This window comes from Pantherophis guttatus, chromosome 7, assembly GCF_059756535.1.
Source record: "Pantherophis guttatus breed Tessera chromosome 7, ASM5975653v1, whole genome shotgun sequence".
NCBI lineage: Eukaryota > Metazoa > Chordata > Lepidosauria > Squamata > Colubridae > Pantherophis > Pantherophis guttatus.
In genome coordinates, this window is record NC_142069.1 from 5,135,157 (window position 1) to 5,153,244 (window position 18,088).

Consider the following 18,088-nt stretch of genomic DNA (forward strand, 5'->3'; position numbering starts at 1 on the left):
GGATGGATAGATGGATGGATGGAGATAGATAGATAGATGCATGGATAGTTAGATAGATAGATAGATAGATGATAGATAGATAGATAGATAGATAGATAGATAGATATAGATAGATGCATGGATAGATAGATATAGATAGATGATAGATAGATAGATGATAGATAGATATAGATATATTGATTGATTGATTCATGGATGGATGGATGGATGGATGGATGGATGGATGGATAGATAGATAGACGGACAGGTGGATAGAAAGATGGATAGATAGAGACATGGATGGATGAACGGATGGAGATAAATAGATAGATAGATAGATAGATAGATAGATAGATAGATAGACAGACAGACGGATGGGTGGATAGAAAGATGGATAGATAGAGACATGGATGGATGGACGGCTGGAGACAGATAGATAGACAGATAGAGAGATTCATGGATAGATGGATGGATGGATGGATGGATGGATAGATAGATGGATGGGTGGATAGAAAGATGGATAGATAGAGACATGGATAATATTTTTTTCAGCATTTCATGTTTGTCTCCGGAGATGCCAAGAAAGGTAAACAAACAGGGGCTGGCTGAAGACACGCGTTGTCCCCTTCCCACGATACTTTCTACCCGGCTTCAGTGTGTCTCTGTGCATCCCTGGCAGCAGCCCACCCCACCTTCCACCCCTTACCCAAAACCCACCTGGCTTCTTTGCCCAAACCCCGCCCTTTTGGATCCCTCCCAGCCAGGGTGGGTGGAAAAAAAAACACGCGTGGAGCCCATCGAGCAGGTTAAGCGGGTCGTGGGAACGCAGCCCCCTCCCCCTCCCCAATCTCCGCTCCTGGCTCCGCCCACCCGGGATGGGCGGGGAACCTCCCCCCCCCCCCAATCCAACCGACAGGCGCGCCGCCCAATCGGGGCCGGGTCAAACCCTCCAGCCACTCCGGACAACCGGCCGGACCGAGCAAAACCAATCGGATGGCCGGCTGGCCCCCGAGGCTCCGCCCTTCGAAATTCGCAGAGCCGCATCTTACCTGGCCAGCCGCGCGGCGGAGTTCAGTCTGGCTCGAGGGAGCCGCGGGGACGGACGTGGGGCTGCGCCGCGGGGCGAGGCGAGGCGGGGGCTGCCGGGCGCAAGACTTTCTCCCTGAGGTGAAAAGAAAAAAGAAAAACCCAGGCAAGGAAAACTCCGGACGCGCATCTCTCTCCGGCTGGCCGCTCCCTCGCCCGGCGGCGTCCGGTCCGGACAGGGAGCGCTCTTACTATGCTCAGAGGCAATTCTCCTCCCGCCATGCGCTGGGCGCTGCGGTGGCTGCTGCTGGCGGGGCTGCTGGGCTCGCCGCCCTGCGGAGGTAAGAGACCGCAACGGATGGGTGGCGGGCGGGGGGGGTGCGCCATCCGCTGCGGCGAAGCTCCAATCGCGAAGACCCATCGTTCGGCTGCAGCAGGGGATGATGGGGCTTTATGGGGTGTCCCTGTTTGGAGAAAATCAGACCAAGGGGGCTCGGGGGGGGAGGGTAGGGTCGTTTCTTTCCCCCCCCCAGCAGCAAGTGAGGAAAGAACCCGGGTTGGGTGGGAAAATCTTGCGTGTTGGGTTCACACGACCGCTTGGACCCAAGTCGGGTTTAAAAAATCAAGCCTTTGAAAGCGGGTTTAAATCTCCTCGGTGGGTTTAGCACGCCGGGCGGACTGGATTGTGTGTGTGGGTTTTTTTTGTTTTTTTTTACGGGTCTCGTGGGAACCCAGAGGGGGGGAGTGGGGAAAGGAATTGTGTGGAATTAAGACAAGGGGGTTAAGGATAATGTGTGAACGCAGCAGAAGCTGGGACTTTTGGGGAAACGCTTGCAATTCAGAGGTTTGCAAACGGGCTTCCAAACCAGGGAATACCCTGGTTGATCAGATGGAGGCTCTTTCTGCAGAAGCAAATAGGGTTGTTAAATTTTTTAGTTTTAGACAGGGTATTGTGTGAATGCAGCAGCAGCTCCTGGGACTTTTGGGAAGCCGCTTGCAATTCAGAGGTTTGCAAAAATGCTTCCCAACCGAGGTGGATCAGATGGAGGCTCTGCAGAAGCAAATACGGTGTTAAATTTATTTATTTATTTTAGTTTTCGACACATTGTTGGAAGTCGTGGTAAGCAAAAGCCGGTCTAGTGAGCTTCTGGTTTTGAGTATTGATTTGCCAAAAGTGACACACCTGAGGATCAAATACCCACTCAGGTAGAAGACTGTCCTCGGCTTTTCTGCTCCGCTCTCTTCTTTTTTTCTAGGAAATAATCCCGTGAAAAGCTGCTTCCTTCTAAAGCAGGGGTTCCCAATTGGGGGAGGGGGGAGAGGGGTGTGAGACAATATTCCAGGGGGTGCAAAAACCTGGGTTTAGAAGTTTCAAAATTATAGTGTATATGCGTATAATTGTATGCATATAATTGTTTTTTTTTTTAAAGGGGTGCGAGAATATATCAGAAGCGTTCTAGAGAGGTGGGGTATAGAAAAGGTTGGGAACCCCTGTTCTAGAGCAGAGGTCTCCAATCTCGGGCACTTTAAGACTTGTGGACTTCAATTCCCAGAATTTCCCAGGTATCCAGGTAGGAATTGAGATACTCTAGAATAAGAGTCTCCAATCTTGGGCACTTTAAGACTTGTGGACTTCAGCTCCCAGAATTCCCCAGGCTGGCTGGGGAATTCTGGGAGCTGAAGTCCACAAGTCTTAAAGTGCCCAAGATTGGAGACTCTTATTCTAGAGTATCTCAATTCCTACCTGGATATTTTAACCTAGTTAAGTTTGCTCCAGATCATTCATACGGTAATTATCTCCATCTGCCTTCTCAAAACATAGATTTTTTTTTTAATCTCTCTCCAGTGTTTCTGATTCTGTTGGATCGAGAGCAACGGTATGCAACTTTAAAGGACTTGTGGACTTCAATTCCCAGAATTCATGCTGGCTGGGGGATTCTGGGAGTTGAAGTCCACAAGTCTTAAAAGTTGCCAACGTTGCATACCGCTGACCTAATGCATTGGGGAAAAAGCACCACCTTGACAGTTAACGTGTGTTAAAATAGCAACGTTCAGCTTGCTTCGAATTTTGATTGTGTAATCGTGGCTTGTTAGGGTGATATTTGTGGGAGCCTGGCATCCCTTGAAGCCATCTAGCAGATTGTTGGCTTGGATAGGATGTTAGGTGATTGCGACTATTATAATTTGTTAACCTGGATTTTGTGCATTGTGTGATTTGTGTGTTGTGTGAATCCGCTTATTCTTAGGTTGAAGATCTGGGTTGAAAGGGATTGGAAGTAGGAAATTGTCCCACGAAATCTGAAAAACTGTTTGTTTGTTTTATTAGATTTATATCTAATTATTAGATTATTAGATCTAAAAAACTATTAGATTTATATTATATTTATATTTATATATATTAAAAACTGGCTGAACATCTGGGTTGAAAGGGAATGTGTGTAGATTAATGTCCCCCAAAATCTGAAGAACTGGCTGAAATGTTTTAGCAGATGTGAAGGACCAAACATGGTTTGCATTCTTCGCAGGGTGTAATCCTCATTTGATTTCACGTCAAATGCTAACGGTGCTTGGGTTATAGTCTATGCAGTTTTCTTGGTGGCCCTCAAAAATGACTTTAGATGCTTGGCTTCCAAAATCAGCCAACGTCTGCTCAGTGCTGAAGTCCATCTGATGTCGGTTTTCCCCCGCCAAACACAATGTCATGATCCTTGGAAGCCTTGTGTATTGTAATAATGCTGGTTTAGTAATATGCCTGTTGAAAAGTTGGATGGAAATTGGTCAGATAGGGAGGGGCATGGAAAGGACTCCGCTAGGAGCTTTGAACCTGAAGACAATCAGAGTTGATATGGTGGACAAAAATAGCCAGGACAAATCGAATTATTGCATGTCTTAATTTATAAGGTTGGATGTTATTATTTTATTGTTTGTTTATTTGTATCCCACCTTTATTATTATTTTTTTTTTACAAATAACTCAATGGGAGCATATCCAACGCACTTTCCTCTTCCTGTTTTCCATACAACAACAATCCTGTGAAGTGGGTTGGGCTGAGAGAGAGGGACTAGCCTAAAGTCACCCAGCTGGCTTTCATGGCTAAGCCGGGACTAGAACTCACCGTCTCCCATTTTCTAGCCTGGTGCCTTAACTACTAGACCAGACAGGTTCTCCTCTTCTCTTTATGCCTGCTTAGAATACGGGGTGCCTTCCTCCCAATAAATCTTCCGATTGAAAAGCCAGCCTGTCAGATTTTTGCTAGTATGATTAACAACATCCGTTGGCCCTCCGTGCGCCAACCCTGGATGAAAAGTTACACCAGGCAAAAGTTGTTCCCCATGTAAGTCTGGTTGTGTGCACTATTTATTTTACAAGCAGGATGTGTTGATCACATATGCAGACATCTTCTGCATTTGGGCCTCACAGATCGGATCACAACTTCAGCAGGTGGAAGAATCCTGGCTGAGGTTGGAGATCTTTGAGAGAGGCTGAAACATAGAATTATAGGGGCTGGGAGGGACCTTGGAGGTCTTCTAGTCCAACCCCTTGCTCAAGCAGGAGACCAGGAGTCAGCAACCTGCAGCTCTGGAGCCGCATGTGGCTCTTTCACCCCTCTGCTGCGGCTCCTTGTCACTCAAAATATGTGTGCGACACATGCCAGCATGTGATTTAAACCCCGGTAGGCCAACCATGGATAAATCCAAGAAAAGAAAAGTTTCAGAAGGAAACAGAACGTTTAATTCAACTACATATGCTAGTTTTGTGGCCGCTTGAGAAATAGTCAGGCACGGGAAGGGTTTTGTGGCTCCCGGTGTTTTCTTTTCTGTGGGAAATGGGTCCAAATGGCTCTTTGAGTGTTTAAGATCGCAAACCCCTGCCCTATACTGTTTCAGACAAATGGCTGTCTAGTCTCTTAGTGTTGAAGCACCCACAACTTTTGAAGGCAAGCTATTCCACTGATTAATTGTTCTCCATATCAGGAAATTTCTCCTTAGTTCTAGGTTGCTTCTCTCCTTGATTAGTTTCCATCCCGTTGCTTCTTCTCCTACCTTCAGGGGCTTTGGAAGAATAGGTCGGCCCCCTCTTCTCTGCAAAAGCCCCTCAAGTAACTGAGCCCAGAATTACAGGCGTAAGTCATTGCAGTCGTAAGTTGAGGACTCGCATGATTGCACACAATTTTTCAACATTTTTTTTGTGTGTGTGTGTGGTGAAATGGTCTGTGAACAGAATCCATTTTGGGCCATGGAATATTTTTGGGCATAAACTGATGGCCTTGGAAACTGAGGTGAACCTTGTGTCCCAACAAGTTGGGGGTTTGTTGGATGGTGGCACCTAACAGTAACAGAGTTGGGAGGGACCTTGGAGGTCATCTAGTCCAACCCCCTCCTCACGCGGGAGACCTGTACTAGGGATTCAAACCGCCAAACTGCCCCTCTTTCTGATCGACAAGCTCAAGTGTATTAGCCACTGAGCCACCTAGTCATTCAGATGGTCTGTTTTAACCAAGTTTGGAAGAATCTGTGCTGTCGCGTTGAATGCGGTTTGGACTTTGGCTGGCCTTTTCTCTGGCGTGGTCGGTTCGAAACCAAGCTACTGTGTTTGGTCAATTTAGTTTTCCACAAACCTGACAAAACCCAGAAATCAATTTTCTACCTATTCCATTCTGAAGCGAACAGAACGTTTAATTCAACTACATATGCTAGTTTTGTAGCTGCTCAAGAAATAGTCAGGCACGGGAAGGGTTTTGTGGCTCCCGGTGTTTTCTTTTCTGTGGGAAACGGGTCCAAATGGCTCTCTGAGTGTTTAAGGTTGCAGACCCCTGACCTAGCCAAATAGCCAGTGGTGGGGGATGATGGGAGTCATTGCAGTCCACAGACATCTGCCCCATCCAGCAATAGACGAGAATATTTTTTTTTAGAAAATACGGCAGACGCTTTTTGTGAATGGCTTCTCCTTTCCCTTCCTGGCTTTCCCGTAAATTTGAAGGCTTTTCAAGGTTCGTAGAGTAGATGATGATTAATCCTATGTGCCTATTTTATTATTTTCTTTACTCACTGTTTAGTTGGCTTCCTATACCGGTTCAAATTAACCCAAGAGAAAAGGGGCATCAAAATGTATTAAATAAAGGGAACTTTCAGAGAACTTGCTGATCCTAGCTGTAAGAAAGGCTCTTCCCGTTGTAAATTTCTTTCTTTAAAAACCAAAGCAAAATTTCCCAGCCTGGGTCTCTCATCCACCCACTAACCCTGTTCAACCCAGTTTAGCTTTTTTCCAATCAGCCAAACTTGGTTAGGGGCTGCCCCTTCTTAAAGCAGATTTCTGTCTCTGTGGCATCAAGAAGAGGCATTATTCTTGTTGTTGTTTTGATGAGATTCCGTCTTGAGGGGAACGTAATTAAGAAAATATTAGACTGCGCAGAAATGGACAGATTAACGTTCACTATTAAGAATAAAGAAGAAACTGAATATTTTTTGACATGGGATATATTCTATCAATGGCTAGGCAATAGAAACAGAAGTTAGAAAGGAGGAGATATAGAAAAGAGGAAATGTTAATGTGGACAGTTGTTAAAGAAGATGATGTTAAGTAATATTGTTATTATATTATTATGGTGATGAATATCACAACAAATATGTTGATTATGATGGTTTAAAAATAATTGTGCCCAGATCACACGCTGTTTGATGGAAATTGAATGTTATATGAATAAAATAAATAAAAACATGGGGGGGGGAAAAAGAAGAAGCATTGTTTTTCCTCCTATTGTGAGAAAGATGCGGTGAAAAATTCTGTGAAAACCAAGAAAGTTTGGAAAATTTGCCGTAACTCCGTTGCTGTTTAGAGCCTCTGGGGTGAGGCCAAGCAGCAAGGAAGAGTTCGGGATTACAGGTGATCCTCGATTTACCACCAACATTTCCATCGCTAAGCGAGACGGCTGTTAAGTGAGTTTTGCCCCTTTTTACGACTTTTCCTACCACATTTGTTAAGTGAATTGCTGCAGTTGTTAAATTAGTAAGATGGTTGTTAAGTGAATCTGGCTTCTCCATTGACCTCTGACAACAGGTAAGTCAGATTTACTTAACCAGGTTAATAACTGAACAACTGCAGTGACTCACTTAACGACTGTGGCAAGAAAGGTTGTAAAATGGGGACACTTCACAGCTGTCTGGCTTGGCAACAGAAATTTTGGTGATCCGTTGTGGTCATAAGTCGAGGATCAGCTATATTTCAGGCACACTCTGCCCACATGCTGGCAGAGTTCGATCGGCCGTCCATCCTTCCGAGATCAAAGTGAGACCCTCGATTTTTTTTTTTAAGGGGTCAGATGCTGCCTCTGTAAAAAGCCACTATGAAGTGGTATATAAGTCTAAGCGCTATTTTTTTTTTGCTATTCTCCCGGAATCTTTCCAGTGGGAGGGGGTTGGTCTAGATGACCTTTGGGTTCCCCTGCATTTGAGATTCTGGGAGTTGCATCTTGAAAACATAACCGACTCACCCACCTGAACAGGTGCTCCCATACTCAAAGATAACTTTTGGGGGAAAATGCGAGCGGTAACAAAAGCACTTTTCATCTCTCTCTGAACAATCTGGGTTGAGATATGAGAATGTGTGGAAGGATAGGTTGAGATCTTACACAAATGGATTTTTTTTTTTTTCCAATTCCACCCCTCCCTGCAGTTGTGACCTTGACAAGTCATTTCATTCATTCTGCTTGCAGGGCTGTGCTTGTGTAGGGTAGCTTGCTTTGCAGACGTTTGGACTACAATACCCAGACACCACACCCACCTGGCCAGGAAGCGGGGATTATGGAAGCTGCAGTTAAATACAATAGTGGGCAATTTTTATTTTTATTTTTTATTTGATTTTATATGCCGCCCTTCTCCGGAGACTCAGGGCGGCTTACAATGCGTTAAGCAATAGCCTTCATACTTTTTGTATATTTTATACAAAGTCAGTTTATTGCCCCCACAATCCGGGTTCTCATTTTACCTACATTAGAAAGGATGGAAGGCTGAGTCAACCTTGAGCCTGGTGAGATTTGAACTTGCAGTAATTGCAGGCAGCTGGTGTTAATAACAGTGCTTTAGTCTGCTGCGGTACCAGGGCTCTGGAAATTGTGGAAACCGTTTGGGAAAAGTGTATTTTGGAGGTTTGATGGTTAATAACACCACTTTTTTGGGGGGGCGGGGGGAGTTTCAAAATAATCCTATTCCACTGCTGGAATGGCCTGGGAATAGCCCAGTTGAAAATCTATAGAGCTGACTAAAGAAACTGGTTAGTCAGAAGCGACCCAGCAATAAAACCCAGTTAACAGAAGCCATCATTCAATCTTGGTTTCACATTAGAACAGCTGCAGAACTCAAAGACCTGGTTCACTCCATGGGAAGATGTAGTAAGGCCGTAATTCATGCTAAAGGTGACCCAACGAAGGATTAACTGACGTGGTGATCATTTTAGTATATCTCGTTTTTTCTATGGTGATCATTTTTGTATATCTTGTTTTTTTCTACATGATTCCCTTTTCTTCTTTATACTGCAACTGCTATTCTAATAGCAAATCCTTCATAAAAGTTATTGCATTACATCCTTGATTAAATTATCTTTCCATTGATATATAATTTTATGGTACTACTCCAAAAAACCCCAAAGTGGTGTTATTAGCTAGTTTTAGAAAATACGCTTTTCCCAAAAGGTTTCCACAATTTTGGTATATCTCTCTTCTCTTCTCTTCTCTTCTCTTCTCTTCTCTTCTCTTCTCTTCTACTATTACTATTAATCTTCTCATCGTTCCTATCACCCACCTCCTCCCACTTACGACTGTATGACTGTAACTTGTTGCTGTATTCTTACGATTTATATTGATTGTTTCCTAGCATGATTCGATTACTTATTTGTACCCTATGACTATCATTAAGTGTTGTACCTTATGATTCTTGACGAATGTATCTTTTCTTTTTATGTACACCGAGAGCGAATGCACCAAAGACAAATTCCTTGTGTGTCCAATCACACTTGGCCAAGAAAGAATTCTATCTTCTATCTCTCTTCTTCAAACAATCATACACTTTCTATTTTCTCGCTTTTATTACAAACCCTGTTTATTCTCTTCTTTTCTTCCTCCCCTTTAACCCAGTTTCATACTTATTGGTAATCTGTAGCTTTCTAATTTTAGCTCGGTGCAATTAGAACATGTGTTGGTGTTCCCAATCACAAAACTGGAGCAAGGAAAAAAATAATAATAATGAACTGTGGACTTGCCTAGGTTTTAGTAGACACAATTACTGTCTCAAAATGTACCTTCCCCTTGATACGGACAGTATATTATCTACGTATACTGGTAGCTATGAAGGAGAAAGAGTTTTAGAGGCTGACTAGAGATAATAATAATAACAATAATTTACTAACTTTACATGCTATCGGATCAAATAACCATCAAATAAAGAAATGGCTAATAAAACCAATAAAACATCCAAAATGCAGAAAGCAGGCATAATTATGTAAGCTGCACCACATTTCTCCGTGACTCAGCATGCAGCCTATTATACCCCTTCGTCTATAAATTGCAAGGAAGTCGGCTTGCAAAGTGATGTCTAGCTAGAAAGTCTAGCTTGCATAAAGTGCACAGCCAGGTTTTAAATAAGCTAATGTAGAAATAGAATAGAATAACAAGAGTTGGAAGGGATCTTGGAGGGCCTCAGGTCCATCCCCCTGCTCAGACAGGAAGCCCTATACCAGTGATGGCTAACCTTTTTGCTATCGCGTGCCAAAAGCAGGCGGAGCTTTGGGCCTACCGTGCCATCGCTTCTAGCACACGATGGCACGGTAGGCCCATATTTTGCCTTCCCCAGGCTCTAGAGCCTCCCCAGGCTCTACCAGTGATGGCTAACCTTTTTGCCATCACGTGCCAGGAGAGGGGGCGCAACCCCCTCCCCCCCCCCGCTCCTGGCACATGATGGCCTGGTAGGCCCATTTTTCTTTCTTACCTGGCTCCAGATCCTCTCTGTGTATCTGGGAAGGGCGAAAACAGCCTTTCCCACTCCCTTGGAGGTCCTACGGAGGCTGAAAGGGCCCATTTCCCAATTCTCGGTGGGACAGGAAGTGACATTTTTTGCTGTCCCCAGCCTTCAGAACCTCTCTAGGAGTCTGTAGGAGCCTCTCTAGGAGTCTCTGGAGGCTGGGGACAGGAAAAAACATCACTTCCGGTCCCACCGGGAGTCGGGAAATGGGCCCTTTCAGCCTCCGTAGGGCCTCCAAGGGAGTGGGAAAGGCTGTTTTTGCCCTTCCCAGATACACAGAGAGGATGTGGAACCAGGTAAGAAGGAAAAACGGGCCTTCCCCACCCCGCCCCCAGGCCCTCCAGAGGCAGGAAACAGCCTATTTCCCTACTTCTGGTGGGCCCAGAAGGCCCGAAAATCAGCTGGCCGGCGCGCGCATGCGCCCCAGAGCTGAGCTGGCGTGCCCACTAATATGGCTCCACGTGCCACCTGTGGCACGCATGCCATAGGTTCGCCATCACAGCTCTAGAGGCTTCCTAGGAGCCTGGGGAGGATGAAAATGGCCTTCCCCACCCCCTCGGAGGCCAGAAACAGCCTGTTTCCTGACTTCCAGTGGGCCCAGAAGGCCCAAAAATCAGCTGGCCTGTGTGCACATGCGCGCTGGAGATGAGCTAGGGCAACGCTCGTGTGCCCACCAATATGGCTTCGTGTGCCACCTGTGGCACACGTGCCATAGGTTCGCCATCATGGCCCTATACAGTTTCAGACAAATGGTTGTCCAGTCTCTTCTTTAAAACCTCCAGCGATGGAGCATTCACAACTTCTGGAGGCAAGTTGTTCCACTGGTTAATTGTTCTCACTGTCAGGAAATTTCTCCTTAATTCCAGGTTGCTTCTCTCCTTGATTAGTTTCCACCCATTGCTGCTTCTTCTACCCTCAGGTGCTTTGGAGGATAGCTTGACTCCCTCTTCTTTGTGGCAGCCCCTCAAATATTGGAAGACTGCTATCATGTCTCCCCTAGTCCTTCTTTTCATTAAACTAGACATACCCAATTCCTGAAACCGTTCTTTATACTTCATGTAAGTACAGGTAGTCTTTGACTTACGATGACAACTGAGCCCCAAATTTCAGTTGCTAAGTGAAACAGTCGTTAAGTGAGTTTTGCTTCATTTTACGACCTTTCTTGCCACCGTCGTTAAGTTGAATCGCTGCTGTTCTTAACCTAGTAACATAGTTGTTAAGGGAATCGGGCTTCCCCGTGGACTTTTGCTTGTCAGAAGGTCTCGCAAAAGGGGATTGCATGACCCCGGGACACTGCAACCGTCGTAAGAATGAGTCCGTTGCCAAGCATCTAATCGTGTGACCGCGGGGATGCTGCAACGGTCGTAAGCGTGGGGGGAAAAAAAGGACGTTAATTTGAACAGTCGCTAAAATGAAATGTTGTAAGTCGGGGATGACCCGTAGTTATATCTGAACTTTATTTTGCCCCGTTGTAACTCTAGTGGCTTGTGTGTGTGTGTGTGTGTGTGTGTGTGTGTTTGTGTTGTGTGTGTGTGGGGGGGTGGTATTCACTTCACTACCAGTTTGCAAATGTGAGTGCATGCGCCACCTCCATGCATATGCAGGACCTTCAGCGCATAAGCAGAGCGTCAAAAATAGGACATGATGACATCTGGGTGGGCGGAGCTTCCCGCAGCCGCTGCTACCAGTTCACCCGAATTGGATGGAACCGGAGAACAGGAAAAGTTCACCTGCAGGAGATGAGTCGCTGATTGAGAAGCACACCTCCAAACTGTTATCCCCAGGCAGCTTCCACGTAGTAAAGTGCTTGTAAATTCCTTCCTTGTTCCGTTTAGAATTCCGCACACCTACACAGTGGAACTAAAGAGTAGATGGGCAGTGCCAGTCTCGCTTGGACCCCAGTGACTCAGTCCGAAAGACATCTGAGCGAAGGCACACCAGAGGTTACTTTGAGTTGGTGCCAGCATTCCAAGCAGGACGAGAGATTAACCCATTCTTTGGAGCAGGGGTCTCCAACCTTGGCAACTTTAAGACTTGTGGACTTCCAACTCCCAGAATTCCTGAGGAACTGGTTGAGGAACTCTGGGAGCTGAAGTCCACAAGTCTGATATTGTTGATATTGTTTCCTGATTGCTTATTTGTACCCTATGACTATCATTAAGTGTTGTACCTTATGATTCTTGATGAACGTATCTTTTCTTTTATGTACACTGAGAGCCTATGCACCAAGACAAATTCCTTGTGTGTCCACTCACACTAGGCCAATAAAGAATTCTATTTTATTCTACTCTACTCTACTCTACTCTACTCTACTTACTGTACTCTACTCTATACTTCTCTACTCTACTCTACTCTACTCTACTCTACTCTACTTCTCTACTTTACTCTACTCTACTCTACTCTATCTTTGAAAGCCCTGTCAGGTGGCCTATAAGAAACCCTGCAGAGATGGTGGCACTTACAAAACGCGCTATTTTCTACAATTGGTCACACAAGTGACTGAGGGAACTAGATATGTCTAGTCTAATGAAGAGAAGAATGGAGAGTGACATGATAGCAGACTTCCAATACTTGAGGGGCTATTCCAGAGAAGATTTGGGGGGGGGGGTTTCAACCTGTTCTCTAAAGCACCTGAGGGCAGGTCAAGAGGTAACGGATAGAAACCTATCAAGGAGAGATGTTCTCAGAAATAACCTAGAAATAAGGGGAAATTTCCTGACAGAACAAATAACCATGGAATAGGAGTAGGAGTAGGGATAGGGATAGGGATAGGATAGGATAGGATAGGATAGGATAGGATAGACTTGACTTGACTTGACTTGACTTGACTTGACTTGACTTTGACTTTGACTTTGACTTTGACTTTGACTTTGATTTGACTTGACTTCTCTTCACTTGACTTCACTTCACTTCACTTCACTTCACTTCACTTCACTTCACTTCAAAGTCTTCTAGTCCAGCTCCCACCTCAAGCAGGAGAACCTATACTGTTTCAGATAAGTGATTGTCTAGACTCTTTTTAAAAACATCCAGTGATGGAGCATCCACAACTTCTGGAGGCAAGCGGTTCCACTGGTTAATTGTCCTCACTGTTAGGAAGTTTCTCCTTAATTCCAGGTTGCGTCTCTCTTCCGCTGGAACCACATTGCCTCCAGAAATTGTGGAGGTTTCCAAGAAGAGACTAGACAGCCATTTGTCTGAGGTTGGACTGAGGTTAAAGCGAAACGTTCAAGTGAGTTTTGCCTCACTTTACGACCTTCCTTGCCACAGTTATTAAGTGAATCACTGCGGCTGTTAAGTGGTTAAGGGAATCCGGCTTCCCTGTTGACTTTGCTTGTCAAAATGTCGCAAAAGGGGATCAAATCACCCCAGGGACACTGCGATCGTCATAAATACGAGCCAGTTGCCAAGTATCTGATCATGTGACTGCGGGAATGCTACAGCTGTCGTAAGCGTGGGGGAAAAAAGGGGTGATAACTTTGAACGGTCACTAAAATGAACTGTTGTAAGTCGGCGATGACCCGTAGTCAGGGTGGATAAAAATCAATGATTTTTTTTAAAAAAAATTTAAAAAATCAGATTTTTTTAATTTAAATCGGATTTTTTTGATTTAAATCGGATTTTTTTGATTTTTATCAAATTTATTTTAATAAAAAACTTTTGGGGTAAAAATCTATCGTAAGATAGTTTTCTATTTAAGATACATAAATAATTTAGTTTATTCAGCATGAAATGGAGCTTAGTTATGTAGCACGAGGCTGTATATTCTGCAACACTGGGACTATCGGTGAGTCCACAGTGGGTCAAAGATGACAGTTGCTCTTTAAAAATTACGATTTAAATCGAGTTGATTTAAATCAAGCCTTTTTACTAGTGATTTAAATCATGATTTAAATTGTGATTTAAATCAACTCGATTTAAATCAAATCCACCCTGCCCGTAGTTATGGCTGAACTTTATTTTACCCCGTTGCAATTCTCGTGGTTGTGTGTGTGTGTATATGTGTGCGTGTGTGTTTAGAGAACAGGAGAAGTTTGAATTTTGGTCATGTGACCAAAAGGATGCTGCAACGGCGTGAAAAACAGCCCTAAGTCCCTTTTTCCAGCACCGTTGTAAGTTTGAACGGAGACTAAATGAACTGCGTTGTAAGTCAAGGACTTACCTTTAGTTCTAACTGTGAAAAATGCATCATCCTCCGAGAATCCCTCCCGCCTCGTGGGGAAGATGTGTCAATGTGCCGCATACTTGGAACATGAGTAAAACTCAGGTTGGGTGAATCATTTGAAAGGATGTGACTTATCAGCCAGGGCAGGGTGCAAACGAAGGACGATTTCTTTTTAAGGGGAAAAATTGAATCTGTACATATCAAGTTATCCTTGCCGTCAGCTAAGCTGGTATTTCCCTGGAAAGGAACATTGGGCTGGGCCTAAATCTTGTTCTCCAAAGGTTAAAGCTCCTTCGAGATCAAAGGATGTTTGGTGCTGAGCAATTCCTTTTAAGATCGCTCAGCTGTTTATTAATTTCTCTCGGGCAAATCAGATAAGTTTCTCTCAGAGGCCGGGATCGGAAGGGAGTTTCCCGTCCAGTCTAAAAAAGCAGGAAGATCAGAAAAGGCCTCTCCCCTCCGAGACCCGAAACGGGGAAGTTGATAATTTGAAATAAAATGACCCTCGGATCGTACTGTTTATTGTGATTGGGTTTTTTTCTTTTCTTTTCTTTTTTTTTTTTTCTCAAAGGCTCCAGAAAATATTTTCAGCAGGCCTCCGAAAAATAAATAATTTGGGCGTGCAAGTGTCAAACAAGTGATGAATATGAGTTGGTCACTTAGGAGCAGAGAGGGGTCTTCTGTTTAATAAACCTTTACACGGAGGAGTAAATGCAGGATTTGCGGTCTTAAACTGTCCAGGAAAATCAGACAATTCATGGACAACTTTGAAGAAACTGGCAAGTTATGTTTGTATCACCTACAACAAGGATTTTCCAAGTGGGGTACAACGCAGTCCATTGGGGTTTGGGGGAGAAAATATTGGGAACGCCTGATTAATTAATTAAATTAAATTTGCATGCTACCCAACTCTCATTGACTCTGGGCAGCTCACGCCACTCCCAACAAAAATATCACAACCTTAATAGTGAGAAAGATAACGATAACTGATGTTCTGCATCTCATCATCATCATCACCTTTTTAACTACCCCATAAAACCTTGCAGGGTGGAGACTGGACAACTGAATGGAGCTAACAGAGTTTTTACTGGCCGGATGCCCTTCCTGTCACCAATGAGGAGGTTTTTTTCAGCAGATATATTCTCAGTGTGCCCAGAGAGAGAAATATCTGCCTCTACCTAGGATCGACCTTCCAAGCCCCTAATCTTGTCATCTTCTGCTGACAGTCCTGGGAACGGGCTCCATGATGGAGGAAGAGGGCCATATGCAGAGAAGGAAGGAGTTGGCCTCCTTGCAGAGTCCTTGGAGAAGATCCAGATGGCCTCTTGGGGGTTCCTGGACCTGGAGCACAGTCTTGAAATCCAGGCCAGGCTGCCAGGAAATGGGCATGGCGGCAGAATCCAGCACAGGAGGCGGCAGTCAGAGAGGAAGGCGAGGTCCCCAGAGTCCTCCAGGGAGCCAGGAGTCTCAGTAGAGACAATTGTGCGGAGGCCAGGGGATGGGGGTCCTGCTCGGCCCACCCTTCCGTACACCTGCATACAATGCAGATGGCCTTGGGAGCCCCCCCCCCCCCCAAGCACCTTGGGAGCCCCCCAAGCACCGAAGCAGAACAAAGTCCACCGAGCAGTGCACTTTTTAAAAAAAAAATTGATTCAAACATCATCTTCCATTAAACAGTGTGTCGTCTGGGTGCAATTATTTTGTGCAAAGATTTTATACATTAACAATTACAATTTACAGTCATATTTATTATCTTATCTATTCTTAACTTAATACTAATAGTAATATATATATAAAGGCAAAGGTTCCCCTCGCACCTGTGCTAGTCGTTCCCGACTCTAGGGGGCAGTGCTCATCTCCGTTTCAAAGCCGAAGAGCCAGTGCTGTCCGAAGACGTCTCCGTGGTCATGTGGCCGACATGACTCAATGCCAAAGGCTCACGGAACGCTGTTACCTTCCCACCAAAGGTGGTCCCTGTTTTTCTACTTGCATTTTTTACGTGCTTTCAAACTGCTAGGTTGGCAGAAGCTGGGACAAGTCACGGGAGCTCACCCCGTGACGTGGCCTTAGGGATTCGAACCGCCGAACTTTCAATTGACAAGCTCAGCGTCTTAGCCACTAAGCCACTGCGTCCCTTAAAATAGATATAGATATACCATACCTAATACTATAACAGTTCTCTTCTTAACTTATTTAACTTTATTTAAACATTTTCTCTATTTCACTCCTCTGCTTTTTTCCACTTTTCATATTTATTCTCTAACCACTGATAAAATAATTCCCATACGTTATAATAATCAAATTGTTCCTTCTCTTTAATTTCAAGTGTTAACCTGTTCATTTCTGCACATTCTAATATTCTCCTAATCACATTATCATCCATAGGGATCTCTTCATTTTTCCAATTTCGTGCAAATACAATCCTAGCTGCAGTTATTACGTGAATTATCAAATATACATTTTCTTCATTGTAAATTTCTGGTAAACTCCCCAACAAAAATAAAAGCAGTGCTCTTTTCAATGTTAACACTAGCAACGGCGCATCGGATTGTCTGCAAAAAATACCCTTTGTCCGCGAACAAGAATTGGTGGGAGCACGAAAGAGACAAAAGTCGTAGAAAATGAAGGAGCCAAAGTGTTCTGGGACTTTAGAATCCAAACAGACAGCCACTTGCCACTTAGCACCCCAAGCTTAACCATTGTTGACAAGAAAGACGAGAATTGAGATATTTGATTGTTAATGTGTTAATAGCGGCTAGAATTGTGTTTGCTAAAAATTGGAAAAATGAGAAAATACCAACACAGGATGAAGTTATTAAGAAAATTATGGAATGTGCTGAAATGAGTGAATTGACATTTGAAATTAGAGAACAAGAAGATAAACAATATTATAAGATATGGGACTTACTTTATCAATGGCTCGATAATAAAACATGGAAATGAAACAGGGATGAGACTATTCGAACATAAGAATGGTAGAAATATGCAAAATATAATATAAAGTGATACGACTATTGTTGATTGAGGACGAAGAAATGAATGTTATAAATATTGGAAAATGATTTGTATGACAAGAGATTAATGAGGATTATACTATAAAGATACTTATTAGATTGGTAATATGAGAAATTAGATAATTAGTAAGTAATGAATATGGTGAGGAAGCACAGCAGACTTGTAACCGACCGACACACTGTTTGCAATTGTATGGGTGATGGATTTATGTTTTATGTTTTATTTTAAAATAAAATTAAAAATTCTAAAAAAAAAAAGAAAAGAAAGACAAAAACACCTACCTTGACTAGATGGCTCAGTGGCTAAGACACTGAACTTGTCAATCAGAAAGGTCGGCAGTTCGGTGGTTCGAGTCCCTAGTACAGGTCTCCTGCATGAGCAGGGGGTTGGACTAGATGACCTCCAAGTTCCCTTCCAACTCTGTTACTGTTACTGTAAGTCTGGAGAGAGGATGTGGCAGTGCCTGGAGACAGCAGAACAGAAGAGGAAGAACTGGAGAAGGTCACAAAGCGTAGAAAAACCTGCAAATAGAAATAGGACGACTGTGGCAAAGGCAAGCGAGGGTCGTTCCAATAGTGATAGGTGCACTGTTCTGGTAATTAAATAATAATAATAATAATAATAATAATAATAATAATAATAATAATAATAATAATAATAATAATAATAATAATAATAATAGAAACCCTGATCAGGAGTTAAAGATCAGCCTTTCGCATCTTGCAAAACCTAGTATGAAAGATCCTAAATCGTTACTTCTTAACTTTGGAAATTTATTTAATTATTTATTGGTTCGATTTATATGCCGCCCTTCTCTGGAGACTCAGGGCGGCTTACAATGCGTTAAGCAATAGCCTTCATACTTTTGTATATACCTGCTTAGTAGGGCTTT

General features: G+C 43.8%; 1 protein-coding gene across 2 annotated transcripts in view; it reads left to right on the forward strand.

Annotated features, from left to right (window-relative positions):
• Positions 1-1,052: 1,052 nt before the first annotated feature.
• The window catches only part of PODXL (podocalyxin like), a 49,818-nt gene continuing 32,782 nt past the window's right edge, over positions 1,053-18,088 (forward strand). For both annotated transcript variants that reach the window (XM_087873568.1, XM_087873569.1), the window contains exon 1: positions 1,053-1,346. In XM_087873568.1, the coding sequence (XP_087729694.1) occupies positions 1,259-1,346 (88 nt within the window). In that variant the 5' untranslated portion in view covers positions 1,053-1,258. The remainder of the gene's footprint in view (positions 1,347-18,088) is intronic.